The sequence below is a fragment of the Glycine soja genome, chromosome 14 (assembly GCF_004193775.1).
Source record: "Glycine soja cultivar W05 chromosome 14, ASM419377v2, whole genome shotgun sequence".
Lineage (NCBI taxonomy): Eukaryota > Viridiplantae > Streptophyta > Magnoliopsida > Fabales > Fabaceae > Glycine > Glycine soja.
In genome coordinates, this window is record NC_041015.1 from 16546130 (window position 1) to 16558818 (window position 12689).

Consider the following 12689-nt stretch of genomic DNA (forward strand, 5'->3'; position numbering starts at 1 on the left):
AACTAATCCATATGACTTATACGGATTATATAATTCGTATAAATCATACGAATTAAGTATTCATATATTTTAATTTAACTTACGAATTACATAATCCGTATAGAACATATAATCCATAAATTATAAAAACACTTACGGATTACTTAATCCGTATGTTATGCAAACACAAAAAAAATTTACGGGGTACCTGCGACCGACATCCGATACCGAACCAACCATTGCAACAATCACCATCAATGAACCTCCATAACACTTTCACCTCGACGGAAGCAACACCTCTCTCAACAATAAAAAACCAACACGAAAGAGAGAAAGCGAAGAAGGAAGAAGAAACCGTAGTGTAAATGAAAAAAAAAAGTTAAAAACAACTTAAAAAGAAAGAAGAAAGCGCAGGGGTATTTATAGAATTAATTAAAATTGCTGGTGCACAAGCATTATTGCTGGTGCACAAGCATTATTGCTGGTGCACCTAGTCTTAAATTTTTTGGCTACCCAACATTCATAATCTCATACTCATCCCTGTTAATCACAAACGCTTTTGAATCCCAACAATATCAAACTAGCATTGTTCTTAGTAATAACAAAATGCTTGTTGAGTTTATTCACAAGCACAAATAAATTCACTTTTTTATTGATTAATGAAAGATTTAGTCCTCCAAAAATATTAAAATTCAACCAACAGACAGATATATCTGATGATACACAAGACCTAACAACTCATTGGTAAATAATACAGCCTAATGTTGTAATGGAGGCAAACTATTACGCTGGATTTTACATTTCTACCAACAGGAAACAGAGAAAACTTTTAATCCCGGGCAGTGCAGAGGATATATTGCACTCTACCATAATAGCATTCCCACACCACATTCTGATACAAGGGAAACTAAACTTTTGTCGGCCATGTTGCTTGAGCTGACATAATAATTCCGACAATAACTCCGAATAGCCCCAGCGCACTACCAAAGATCTCAATCACAAGAATTTTCACAAAGAGAGAAGAGTTCTGGGCATCAGACAATGCACAGCTGCTTCCAATTATTCCTACACACAACCTGCCAGAGGGGGAAAATTGAACATTTAATAGAAGAATGGAAAAGGTTCCCTCTGCATTCATCGGGAGAATTTCCTGCGTAGATATGACAGATGGATAAAAAAGAATACACACCCACAAACAAGATTTGCAAAGCCCACGATTAATCCCGATGCAAAGATTGCATATCCAGCCCTAAGAGACTCAGGTGCATAGATATTTGATGCTGGAACACTTTCTAATTTTGTTTGAAGAATAATAGCCACAATAACACCATATATAGCAACAGCTTCACAGAAGATTACACTGAAATACCACAAACATCAAGAACCATATTGTCAAGAAGCTACGAGTGTTTATATTTCGAACTATATCACCTATGGCAGGATAAACGTAGATAATATAACATTCACATTTTGGAATTCAGATTAATAATAGGGTTTAACAACCTTATTTTACCATTTAAGTTGAGTCAATGAATCATCATCATTAAGTTTGTTTGGATTGTTTTATTGTGTATCCAAAACAGCTTACAATCAAAATCTTATTGATAGAGCTTATAAAACTAAAAGTTTTACCACGATTGACCAAATGAGACAAAACATGCACTCAAAGCCAAAAAAAAAACTTATTGAGCTCTACCGTAATTGCATTTCCATGCTCTGATATAAGGCAAACTAACTTTTGAGAGCCATGTTGCTTGAGCTGACACAATAATCCCAAGAATAGCCCAAACATGCAAACAAAGATCTTAATCACAAGAATCTCCACAGAAGTTAAATAGATCATACATTTGAAATAGTTATTCTGAATTTTACATCAAATACTGGGTTTAACAACCTTAACTTACCACTTTAATGATTTTGCTAGTAATTGAAATCTTTATTGTAAGGTCAATTGATCTTTATTAAGAGACAAATCTAAAAAAGCATCCCCACACTCGCTATCTTTCTCCTTCTCACAAACAAATGAGTCAAAGAATTTTTAATGTTACATTCCATAAATATCATTCAGCTTTATGTTTGTTTCACGCAACAATAAAGGCTTAAAGTTATTTCCCCTCTATAAACTATAACATAGATTGTATGCTTGTTTTACAGAAAATCTTTACTCTCAGGAGTCCTGGTGTGCAAAATGCTTTTAAGAAAACATCTTCATATGATCCACTTACTCCCATTGATGAAGAAAGATTTCCATTCATTATTAGAAAAAACTATGCCTAATAGTCTAATACATAGTAAAATCATATATCATAACTTTTCAACCAATAAATCCCAATTTACCAGAGAGACGAACATTAAGCCACCAAAAAGTAAAATCTTTGCAAACAGATCCAGTAAAAGTAATTGACAAAAGAGCACTTCTACATGGATTCCTCAAACCAAACACTTCATTGTATCATAACTTTTCTAATTTCCTTTCAGCAGAAAACAACACAACCCATCAGAAGAAAAAACACCACTTTTGCGAGTGAGAAAGTGTGAACCACATTATTAGGCAATTGCAAGCTATAATCAATGCAAATCTGCCACAGTCCTCTCCTCTTCACAGCAACTAATAATTCATCTCCAACTTCCAATCCTCGACCGAAACAAAAACTACACAACCTAACTTCCCTATCTCAAAACGAACGCATCTAACCTAGCACTACAGGGAAAAAAAAAACATCGTAAAATTTCTCAGCAACCACATCCACTACAACAATTACTGAAAAATAAAACCGAGCAACACCAAAATTAAATATTTATGAAGTCTAACAGGGTTTTAAAAAACAGTCCGCCACCGTGATTTGGGCAGGAACATCAAGGTATTTTTAACGGTTCCCAATCGCGACCACAATTAGGGCTGCAACGGCGCATTTATAAATGCGACCAAACTGCAACACCATCGCCACCGATATGTAAAACCTTGGAGTCTAATTAAAATATATATATATATATATATATGTGTGTGTGTGTGTGTGTGTGTGTGTGTGTGTGTGTATAGAGTCCAGTTATTAACTTTACCTAATGAGATTTTTGGAAGTGATTCGAGGAGCCCTGATTGCAGCGCCGATCAAGCTACTACCGGTGATGTAGATCCCCCTGCACGTGTCACCGAAGCGAGTTCGCACGTGAGAATAACGGTAACGGAAACGGAAAAACGGAGATCGGAGGTTTGTTTACCAGGCGGCGCCGAGAACGGAGACGCCGATAGCGACGGCGATGCCGATGGCAGAGAAGGTATAGGGCGAGATGGCCACGAGTGCCCTGCCCCAAGAACTCGAATGTGCCACCATCGTCGCAGAAATAGTGATCGTGTTGCGAACGGTATGAATGAAAATGAATGATTGTGATTGGATCTCAGCGTTGTTCTTTCTGTTAACCACACAGAGAGAGAGGAGGGACGGAACGCGGTGCCGTTTAACTGCTATCAAATTAATGAATCAGGAAAAAAAAAAAGAAGGGTAAAGAACAAAACATTACGGATGGGGATCATACTTCATAGGGACGAAACTTGTGTTTAAAACGGCGTATCGTTTACGAGGTTGAATGGTGGTTATTGGTGTAGTGATACTGAAGGCCCAAATACAGGCCCAAGTAACAAAAAATGAATAACTGGCAAGGCAATTGCTTCTAGCACTTTAAAATTGCCTCCTGCACCTTTTTAAACTTCCTAAAAGACTGATCCAAAATGTAAAATTATATTTCGAATCAGTCTTACCATAATGTAACTTAGAATGTAACTTTACATTCCGAATTAGGTTGAAGAAGCAACTGACATTCAAGCTAATCTAATTAAAAAAATAAATACAAAATCAAAAATCCAATTGAAATAATAATAAAAAGTCTAGAAACTTGATTAAAATTTTGGTAAACATTCATGGACCCACAAGTAATTAAACTTTATGTTGAGTCATAAGACAAATCAAGATCCTGAAGTTGTTGTGTTTGAAATGCATATAGATGAAAAATGTTGAGTATGTGTTTGATGGATCAGATGACAACAAACATGTGTTGAAGTTCTCAACATTTATGATCTAGTTAATGTTCTGTTGTTTGATCTTGTGTGCAATTAATGTCTAGAGATTATTTTGAGGGTCCGTTGAAGAACAAAAAGAGGGAGAAAAGTCAAAAGATAAAGGTACCTATTCCATCAAAACTCAAAAGGCATGTCTAGAGCAAAAGATATTGTACTTCATAATACAAAAGTTGATATAATTTATGATGCTGAATTTGGAGTGATCTTCAATACGGATAACCAAAATGTTTTATCAGTCTTATGTGACTAGTTGATTAATTGCTACAAGGAACATATCTATCTTTAAACAATCAACAAATGAAAAAGGTCGTTTAGAGACAACGATTATTTTCTCAATAAGTTTATAAATACCAAAAGTTTTTTAAGTGTTGTAGTTATGAATTTCTGAACGAACACATCTCTTAAGTTTTCAAATGCTTGTAATAATCTTCAAAGTTGTAAAACACTCTCAAAACACCTTGTCGATCCTAAGAGAAAAAGGCTATGACCTTATTATATATTTGTATACAAGACATTAGCTTAATTTGTATGCACCCAACCTTAAATAAATTTGCTAATTTGTGTAAAATCAGAAGTAGTTTAGTAGGAAATTAGGTTGGAAAGACTAGTGCAAACACTACTTGAGTGAAGCTAGAAGTGGTTAGTGAAAATAACACTTTTATGTTTGAAGTAGACATTGGAAACTAGGTGAATTATTAAGAACTAGGCATAATCTTAGTGAAAGAGATGAATTAGTATATATCTTTGTGTCTTTATGCTTTATCTTTTCACATGTTTTCATTTGATCTTGTTTCAAAGTTATCGTCTGCTTATTCTTTTTCCTATCAAACTCTCTTTTGTAAAAATTTGAATTGTACCGAAGTTTACCTTATGAAAAGTTTGTGAAAATTTTTATATATCATAATTCAACTCTCCCTTTTGTGATTTTTGTCTTTACACCTTAATTTTTAAGTAATTAAAAATATAATAATGTGTATTTTTAAGACAAGTAATTTAATATTTTTATCATGTAATTGATAATGGTTATTTATGGAAATTTAAATTATAATAATCTATTTTATATTATTATTAAGCATAAAATATTATTGTATATTTTAAAAATTCTTGCATGAAACATTTATGAATTGTAATTTTAAGTAAAACTATCATAACATAGAAAAAAGATCTAGAGGGATGACACACTCTTGTAAGTCCTGCCAAGCTTGCATGTGGGAGAATAATCAATTTGGTAAGATAATTTATGGTTGATTTCTTATGTGTGTAAATTTTTTTGAACGGGTCACAGTCATACATTGCGAGTAAGATTAGTCTAATCTAGTGAATTGATAGACACATGTGATCTCTGATCCATAAAAAAAATATAGATAAATAATTTGAAATTGTTTCAACATATATATTTTTTGTAATATTATTATTTTGGACTAGCAACAACCAATGCAAGCACAATTTTCATTCTTACTAGTTTAATAAATAAGTATTATTAGCAATAAAAAGATTACATTGTGAATTAGTTAGAAATAATTTTTAATAAAAATTGAATAATTATTATATAAAATAATAACTTTATGATTTTTTTTTAAATTTCAATTTTGATCTATTTATTTTCTCTTTCACAAATTTAGTTAAATACATACTTTTGATTTAATTTTCAATTTTACAAAATATGTTAAGTTTAAGATTTAATTAGACTAAAAATAAATAAAAAAAAGATATACAAAATTAAAAATTAGACAAAAAGATGTGAATTTTTAAAAATGTAAGAATTAAAATCATAAAAAATAAAGGAGTCCAAATCATAAAATAAGAATTATACATAAGACACCAAAGTTGTAATTTAGTTATATTTTTTTTAAAATGATTTGGACAGCCCACTCTTTCGAAATTCGAAACCCTAAATCGCCGACACCCCCAATTCATTTGGTTCACTCCGTGCGACATCGAAGGTACGCTTCTCTCTCCCTACAACTTTGATCTTGGAATCTCACACTCCCACCCCATTTATGGTTCTCATCATTTCTTAAAATTTGTTTGCACGCTTTCTCAACTCACCAACTTGGTTCAGTCTTCATTTTTTCCCCCATTATTTAGTTCACTGTTGTTCAATAAACCTTTCCCTTGTTTAATTGACAGTGTAGCACTCAATTCTTTAGCACCTTTTTTGTTGAGTGGAAGAAAAAGAATTCTTTTTATCTGTGCAATGCGTTTTTGGAGATAGTTTATTTGTTCATAGAAATGGACATTTTTTCCCATCTTTTTCTGTGGATGCATGTATAGAGAAATTATAAAGCGAAATGCGTTTGAATCTCAGTGTTGTGAAAAAGAAAACTTGGCTTCTTTAGTCTCTACCTTTAGATCACATTGTAATTTGCCGCTAGGCTTGTTGTGAATTTTATGTCTCAAATGAAATTCGTTCATTTCTGGTTTTTTGACGCATCTTTTCTTGTTTATTACAACTTTTAAATTCGTATGCAACTGTTCAGATTCGTTATTATGAACTGACTCTTGTTCATGAGGTTTTTATTCGTCACCTCACGTCACCTATTGAATTTCGAAATGAAAATTATGAAATTATGTGTGGTTATCTCAATCTGGGTGGTTGTGCTAATATGTAAGAAAGTGAAGAAATTGTTAAATATTTGGGAAATAAAAATTATGATTTGGGTTTGATTCTTACTTGCATACACAAGAAATATGTGTAATGTGTTGATGTTCCTATTTAAAGACACAATTAGCTGATTCAATGTTGTTGTTTGAACTGGTTTTCTAGTGTACCATGTATAGCTTTCTTTTCATTTTAATTGAAAAAAAAAGAACTGCGGTTGATCATGTTGAACAGTTTTTGGGTTTATGATAATGATTCATTTGTCTTTTGCTAGAGTAAAGAATGGGTGACAAGAAGAAGAAGGCTCAGATGTTTGTAAAGCTAGTGTCTGCTGCTGGGACTGGATTCTTTTATGTTAAGCGGAAGCCAAGGCAGTTTACAGAGAAGCTTGAGTTCCGAAAATATGATCCTAGGGTTAATCGTCATGTTCTGTTTACAGAGGCTAAAATGAAGTGATAGGACCTTTAATGGCTTCCTTTGCATTGTAACTGAATCATTCTTGTATTTCTCTGAGACAATTATCTCATTTGGTATTAGATTATGAACCATGCACTCATGCCAATCCTTTTACTGTCTCTGCCTCTTAGCTATTCAGGTTCGGTATCAGTTCATAGCATTCCATTCCTGGCTGTGAATTGTTCTGAAGGCTTTGCTTGAACAAATGATTGAAGACCTTGAGTATGCTAACTTCTGTTCTAGCAGAGTTAGGCTCCAATTAGATTCAGATAATTTGTTATGGAACATGATTGTGTTAGGGTCCCATCCCATGATGTTCCAAAAGATGATAATAGAGTCAGGTATTTCTGTAAGTCACATTACCTATAATTGCGCAATACATGCTCAAAAACAAAATGGCATGTTCATTAGTTAAGCCGTTTTCTGTACATTCAAGTGAGAATGTTCTCATCAAAATTTCAAATGCCAACTTTCCCCATACGTGCGTTTTGACAATTGAATATCATTTGTCAAATGGGAAACCAAGATAGGCAACTGCAACTATTACATACAAGCTAAACCGGAGCACTTCTTGTTCTACTATTATCCTTTTGAAAAGCCGGTTGAGACTATATAGTATACAAATTAGAATTATATGCGGGTGGGAGCAACACAATTTGGTTTCTGGCACAACTAAATAGGTTAAGAATGTTAAACAATTAAGCTGTGGTTTCTGTCACAACAAAATAGGTTAAGAATGTTCGACAAAATAAGCTGTTGGTCATCTAGGTAGTTGGAGATTGCATCTCAACTATTGCTATAACAGCTTCTATGTATATGAGACTATAGCGAGATATATGGGTCTGCAGTGTTTTAAGCCGCTATCCAAACAAATTAAGACCATACAATTAGGGAGGTAGTGGAAGTACTTGCCGCGGTTCGATTCATTTAGCACTCAAGTAAGATGAGTTGGGTTCTGCCAGTTACAAGGTTGGTCTGTGGACCAATTATTTTTATAATATTAATTGTTGTTTTATGTTTTTATCAGAATTTAGAAATAGAAACTTAACATTTAATGTTTTACTATTTTTTATAATCCCTACGTATTAGTTATATTTTTCTTTGCTAATTTGCTAATGTTATACACTTTTTCAGTTTTTATCAACTTTTTATAACACGTTTTTTTTATAGAAATTTTAAGATTTTTTTTATACTTTTTATTATTCTGTCCTTGAACTACCTCATTAGCGTGCAAGATAAATTGGAAATAAGGTGAACACAGATTACACAAAAAAGAGACAGGTGTTGCTTTGGGCACCAACACAATTGTTGATACACCCAACAAATTATGTGAAGTGAAAAAAATGCCTTTCACATAACTTTTAAAAACATAATCGTTTCCTTCTCCTGCTACACATCTGTAATGCCTGTGCTTCTTCTCCCTCTATTTTTGTATCTTTTTCGCCGTGCCTCCGTTGCCGTTGTTCGTGCCACCAATGACCACTGTCGTAGTTGTTGTCTTGTTCTCCATCGTCGTCATAACTCTTTCTTCCTCTTTGTCGGATTTATTGCGTAGGCATGACTTATATGTATTGGTGATTCGTATAAGCCATACGAATTGTTAATCTGTATGCCTTATACAGATTAATATGTATTCTTCTTTTTAATTTTAATTTATTATAATAACTTACTAATTTAAAAATTAATCTAATAATTTTGTTTAAATAATATTTATTTAATAAATATATATTGTTATATATTTTAAATATGTATTTATTTAATTTATTATATTTGTTTTGTAAGTTGGTTTTTAATAATGAATTAATTCAATAAATAATGATTGTATGATTTTTGTTTAAGAAATTAAATTATATTTGAAATTTGAAATATTTTTTTGAAAATATTTGAATATGAATGAATCAAAATTTTTATAAGTATATATTGTACAAATTAGTGTAACAAGAAAATGTATAAATGTAAATGACAATTTTTTTTTATTGATGTAGTCATAAAGTATTTTGACACTAATAGTAATAAATTTTTATATAAATAGTATTGGGTAGTGTAAAAAAATACTCATTATTGAAAATTTAAAAATTTGCCGTAAGATTTTTATGATATATTTAAGTGTACAACAATTAGTGATGTGTAGTCTAATTTTTTTTTAAAAATTTGTGTATTGATTTATGAATATATAAAAGTATTAAAAAATTTAAATAAAAAATTTAAGTAATGTGTAGTCTATTTTTTTAAAAAAAATTTGTGTATTGATTTATGAATATATAAAGTATTAAAAAAGTTAAATAAAAAATTAGTAAATATATATTTATGAAAGTGAACTATTATTTGAACGATGTCATTAATTGTTAATGATGCTTTTAATGTGTAGATTATGGTTAAAACCAAAGGTTTGGGTAAGGATTTAGGCAAGGTTATAGGAAGAGCCTTAGGGAGAGAAGTAAATGGTGATGCCGATGAAGGTCCCCAGCGGCAAAGGCCCACAACATCTGCACGTAGGCAACGGGAAGCTACACTTGTTGCTGAGGATTTTCAGCATGTGGATCATGCAAATGATGAGGTCCATGAACAACTTGAAGAAGTAGTTGCTGGTGATGTAGTTTCTGATGCCGAGGGTTTTCCAGGCGGGCCCCTCATTATCAGTATTGATGGACTATGTTTATCATGTGACATTGACTGTTTGGAATGGAGAGGTATTTATATTTTTAAATAAATCATATTTTCGTAAGTACTTGTTATTATTGTTGAAATGATTTAAATTATGATTTTTAGGAATGTCCTGAGCTGAAATTATCCTCCAAGGGTAGGAAGGTTCAGAAATTTTGCAGGCCTGCTCCAGAGATTGAAGGCTTAGTGGCTAGCACAAGATTAAGTCCTCGGATCGCATGTTCGTTGGACACTGCTGATTGGGGATTTTTGTTTGCTTTTGTGGAGAGGTGACATAAGGAAACTAGTAGTTTCCATCTGCCAGTAGGAGAGGTGACTATCACCCTGGATGATGTGGCATCGTTGCTGCATCTGCCCATTATAGGCGTGTTCCATAGCTTTGAGCCTCTTCATGTGGACGATGTTATCTTCCTCTTAGTCAAATAACTTGAAGTGAGTTCTGGAGAGGCAAGAGCTAAGACAATATAATGCCATGGGGCATATGTTCGATTATCCTGGCTGCGAGACATATATCAGAGCAAATGTGACACAACACAATGGACTATAGTAGCTCAAGCATATTTGTTGCATCTAGTAGGTTGCACACTCTTTGCTAACAAGAGTGCGACACATGTTCATGTGGTATTCCTGGATGCATTTTGTGACCTGTGGCAAGGTGGAAGCTACACATGGAGAGCTACTGGACTGATGCATATGTATGAGAATTTGAATGATGCGCCCAAGAGCATCGCTAGACAACTTGCAGGATATATCACACTTTTACAAGTAATTTTAATTTTTTAAAATTTATTTTTATATGTTTACTCCATATTGAGAATTGTTTTGAATTTTTTTGTTTTTAAAATATGTGTAGTGTTGGATCTATGAACACTTTTCTTCTATTGCTTCTTCTATTGCTGCTGAGGATTATGATGAGAGGAAATCACGTACCTGCCGTTGGAATTCTGGGAAGACATTACTAGTGTCAACGTATCGTAAGCGTTTGGATAGACTGACATCTATTGTTGTGTGCTGGATTCTGTATGGTGACCATCGTGCATTAAGAAAGTTTGAAGTTATCTCTTTATTTTTCGGATTGCTGCAACCTATCTTACGATGGGATTGCGGGCGAAAAATCAATGGAGCGTCTTCCAAAAAAGGAAAATGCGTGGGAGTCGCCACCAACATTTATTCAAGGAAACTGTTAGAAAAACCAAAAAGAGGTATGTGAATTTTGAAAATAAGGGTTCGAGAGTTGTTTACGCATGGGGAAGGTATTAGCACGTCACGTGTGCATCATAAGGGACGACAACCTTTAATCGAGTGTGCAAAAATGTGACTTCAATATTATTTATTTTCCCTTTATATGTTTCTTTATTTTTTGGGGTCGACAAGGGTGTTGCCCTTACTCCTACATATCCTTAGGTGCAATGAGGAATTCAGACCTACGTAGTTCTTTAAGTCTGAATGTTTGTGTGTTAAATTGATTTTATGTTTTTTGAAAGATTTATTTTGATTGCGAACAAAAAGTCATTTAAGGCGTTGGACCTTGAAACAATGTTTTAAATTTTGAAAAATGGAGAGAATCGTTAAGGCATTGGACCTTGAAATGATCTCAAGCGATATTTGATAAAAAAGAAGTTGGTTATGAGTTGATTTTATCTTGGTTTTGTTTATTAACTTTCGGTCTCTTTAAAGATAACCTTACAACACTAGTGATCAGTTAAGATTGAACTTTACAAAGAAAAATAAGATCATTGATGATAGATGGAGAAAATGAATGTGCACATAATAACAAAGGGGCCCCCTAAGGGTGCATAGATCACATTCGGCAAGCTCAGATTTTCGCCCCAATCCCAATGATGTATGTGGATCTCTTACCGTCTCTCATCACCAACCAATTGGCCGTGTTGGTTCCAGGAAAGATGCCCCAGCCTCCATTCCCAAAGTGGTATAACCCTAGCGCAACCTACGCGTACCATGGGGGAGCCCCGGGCCACTCAATCGAGTAGTGCTTGGCCTTGAAGAACAAGGTCCAGAGTTTGATAGAAGCCGGATGGTTGACGTTTCAAGAGGATGGGCCCAACATAAAGGCAAACCCTCTTGCCAATCATGGAGGAGGAGCTATTAATGCCATCGAGGTAAGTAGGTCGCACGGGCCCAAACTTTTGAAGGACGTAACGACCTCCAGATGGTTTATCTACAATGCCTTGCAAAAGGAGGGCGTGATTACCCACGGTGAGCACAATGAGGATTCGTGTTTAATGCATCCGGGCATGCTGCATGATATGGAAACATGTTTAGCCATAGGAGATCTATTGCAACAAATGATAGACCAAGGCCGGCTTGAGATCGGCAATGAGGGGGAGGAGGAACAACATGTATACATGCAGTCGGCAGATGAAGAAGGACCTAAGAAGCCTAAACCCTTGGTAATACACTTCACCAGGAACACGGCTCCCCAAAAACCTCAACACCCCTCGGCAATGTTGGATGATAGGTCTGTTTCGTTTCCTTACGAGAATAGCCACGCAGTTCCATGGAGGTATGCCCCTCCGGGCCGTAGGAAGGAAGAAACCACCGATATCAGCTCACTATCGGCCAAAGTAACCAATATCATCGGGCTGAGTGGCATAACCCGTAGCGGTCGCGTGTTCGCACCCCTTAGCCTGCCGACACAACCCGCAAACACTAAAGGGAAAGCAAGGATGACGGAAGGACAAAATGTCAAAGTAATTCCCACACCGGACGAGGATGTTCCGACAAAGGATCTTTTCGAGGGAAGAGAGGGCTGTGGCAAGAAAGAGGTATCGCTCGAGGAGGCCAGCGAATTCCTCTGCATTATCCAACACAGCGAGTTCAAAGTCATTGAACAACTCAACAAAACCCCAGCTAGGGTCTCCCTTCTGGAACTACTCATGAGCTTTGAGCCTC

General features: G+C 34.5%; 2 protein-coding genes across 4 annotated transcripts; one reads left to right on the forward strand and one right to left on the reverse strand.

Moving 5' to 3' along the window:
• Window positions 1–575: 575 nt before the first annotated feature.
• Window positions 576–3486, reverse strand: LOC114385396 (V-type proton ATPase subunit c''1). The gene is made up of 4 exons (XM_028345455.1): window positions 3199–3486; window positions 3040–3117; window positions 1169–1339; window positions 576–1055 (listed from the first exon to the last, which is right to left on the reverse strand). The coding sequence occupies exons 1-4, from the start codon at window positions 3309–3311 to the stop codon at window positions 887–889; spliced, it is 531 nt and encodes a 176-aa protein (XP_028201256.1). The 5' UTR covers window positions 3312–3486; the 3' UTR covers window positions 576–886.
• A 2414-nt stretch (window positions 3487–5900) lies between these two features.
• Window positions 5901–7527, forward strand: LOC114383344 (50S ribosomal protein L33-like). Of its 3 annotated transcripts, none has more exons than XM_028343000.1 (2): window positions 5901–5997; window positions 6938–7527. In XM_028343000.1, the coding sequence occupies exons 1-2, from the start codon at window positions 5909–5911 to the stop codon at window positions 7110–7112; spliced, it is 264 nt and encodes an 87-aa protein (XP_028198801.1). In that variant the 5' UTR covers window positions 5901–5908; the 3' UTR covers window positions 7113–7527. The 3 variants fall into 3 exon arrangements, with proteins under 3 accessions (XP_028198801.1, XP_028198802.1, XP_028198803.1); XM_028343001.1 differs by having other exon boundaries at window positions 5904–5997; window positions 6931–7527; XM_028343002.1 differs by lacking the exon at window positions 5901–5997 and adding an exon at window positions 6035–6057 and having other exon boundaries at window positions 6931–7527.
• Window positions 7528–12689: the final 5162 nt, after the last annotated feature.

What these genes read in the sequence shown, in the direction of transcription:
- LOC114383344 (XM_028343000.1), top strand. Translation starts at nt 5,909, where the DNA reads ATGATTTGGACAGCCCACTCTTTCGAAATTCGAAACCCTAAATCGCCG. An exon ending in CACTCCGTGCGACATCGAAG is followed by an intron (nt 5,998 to 6,937) that starts GTACGCTTCTCT and finishes GCTAGAGTAAAG; the next exon opens with AATGGGTGACAAGAAGAAGA.
- LOC114385396 (XM_028345455.1), bottom strand. Translation starts at nt 3,311, where the DNA reads ATGGTGGCACATTCGAGTTCTTGGGGCAGGGCACTCGTGGCCATCTCG. An exon ending in ACTTCCAAAAATCTCATTAG is followed by an intron (nt 1,340 to 3,039) that starts GTAAAGTTAATA and finishes GTGGTATTTCAG; the next exon opens with TGTAATCTTCTGTGAAGCTG. An exon ending in TTTGCAAATCTTGTTTGTGG is followed by an intron (nt 1,056 to 1,168) that starts GTGTGTATTCTT and finishes CCCCTCTGGCAG; the next exon opens with GTTGTGTGTAGGAATAATTG.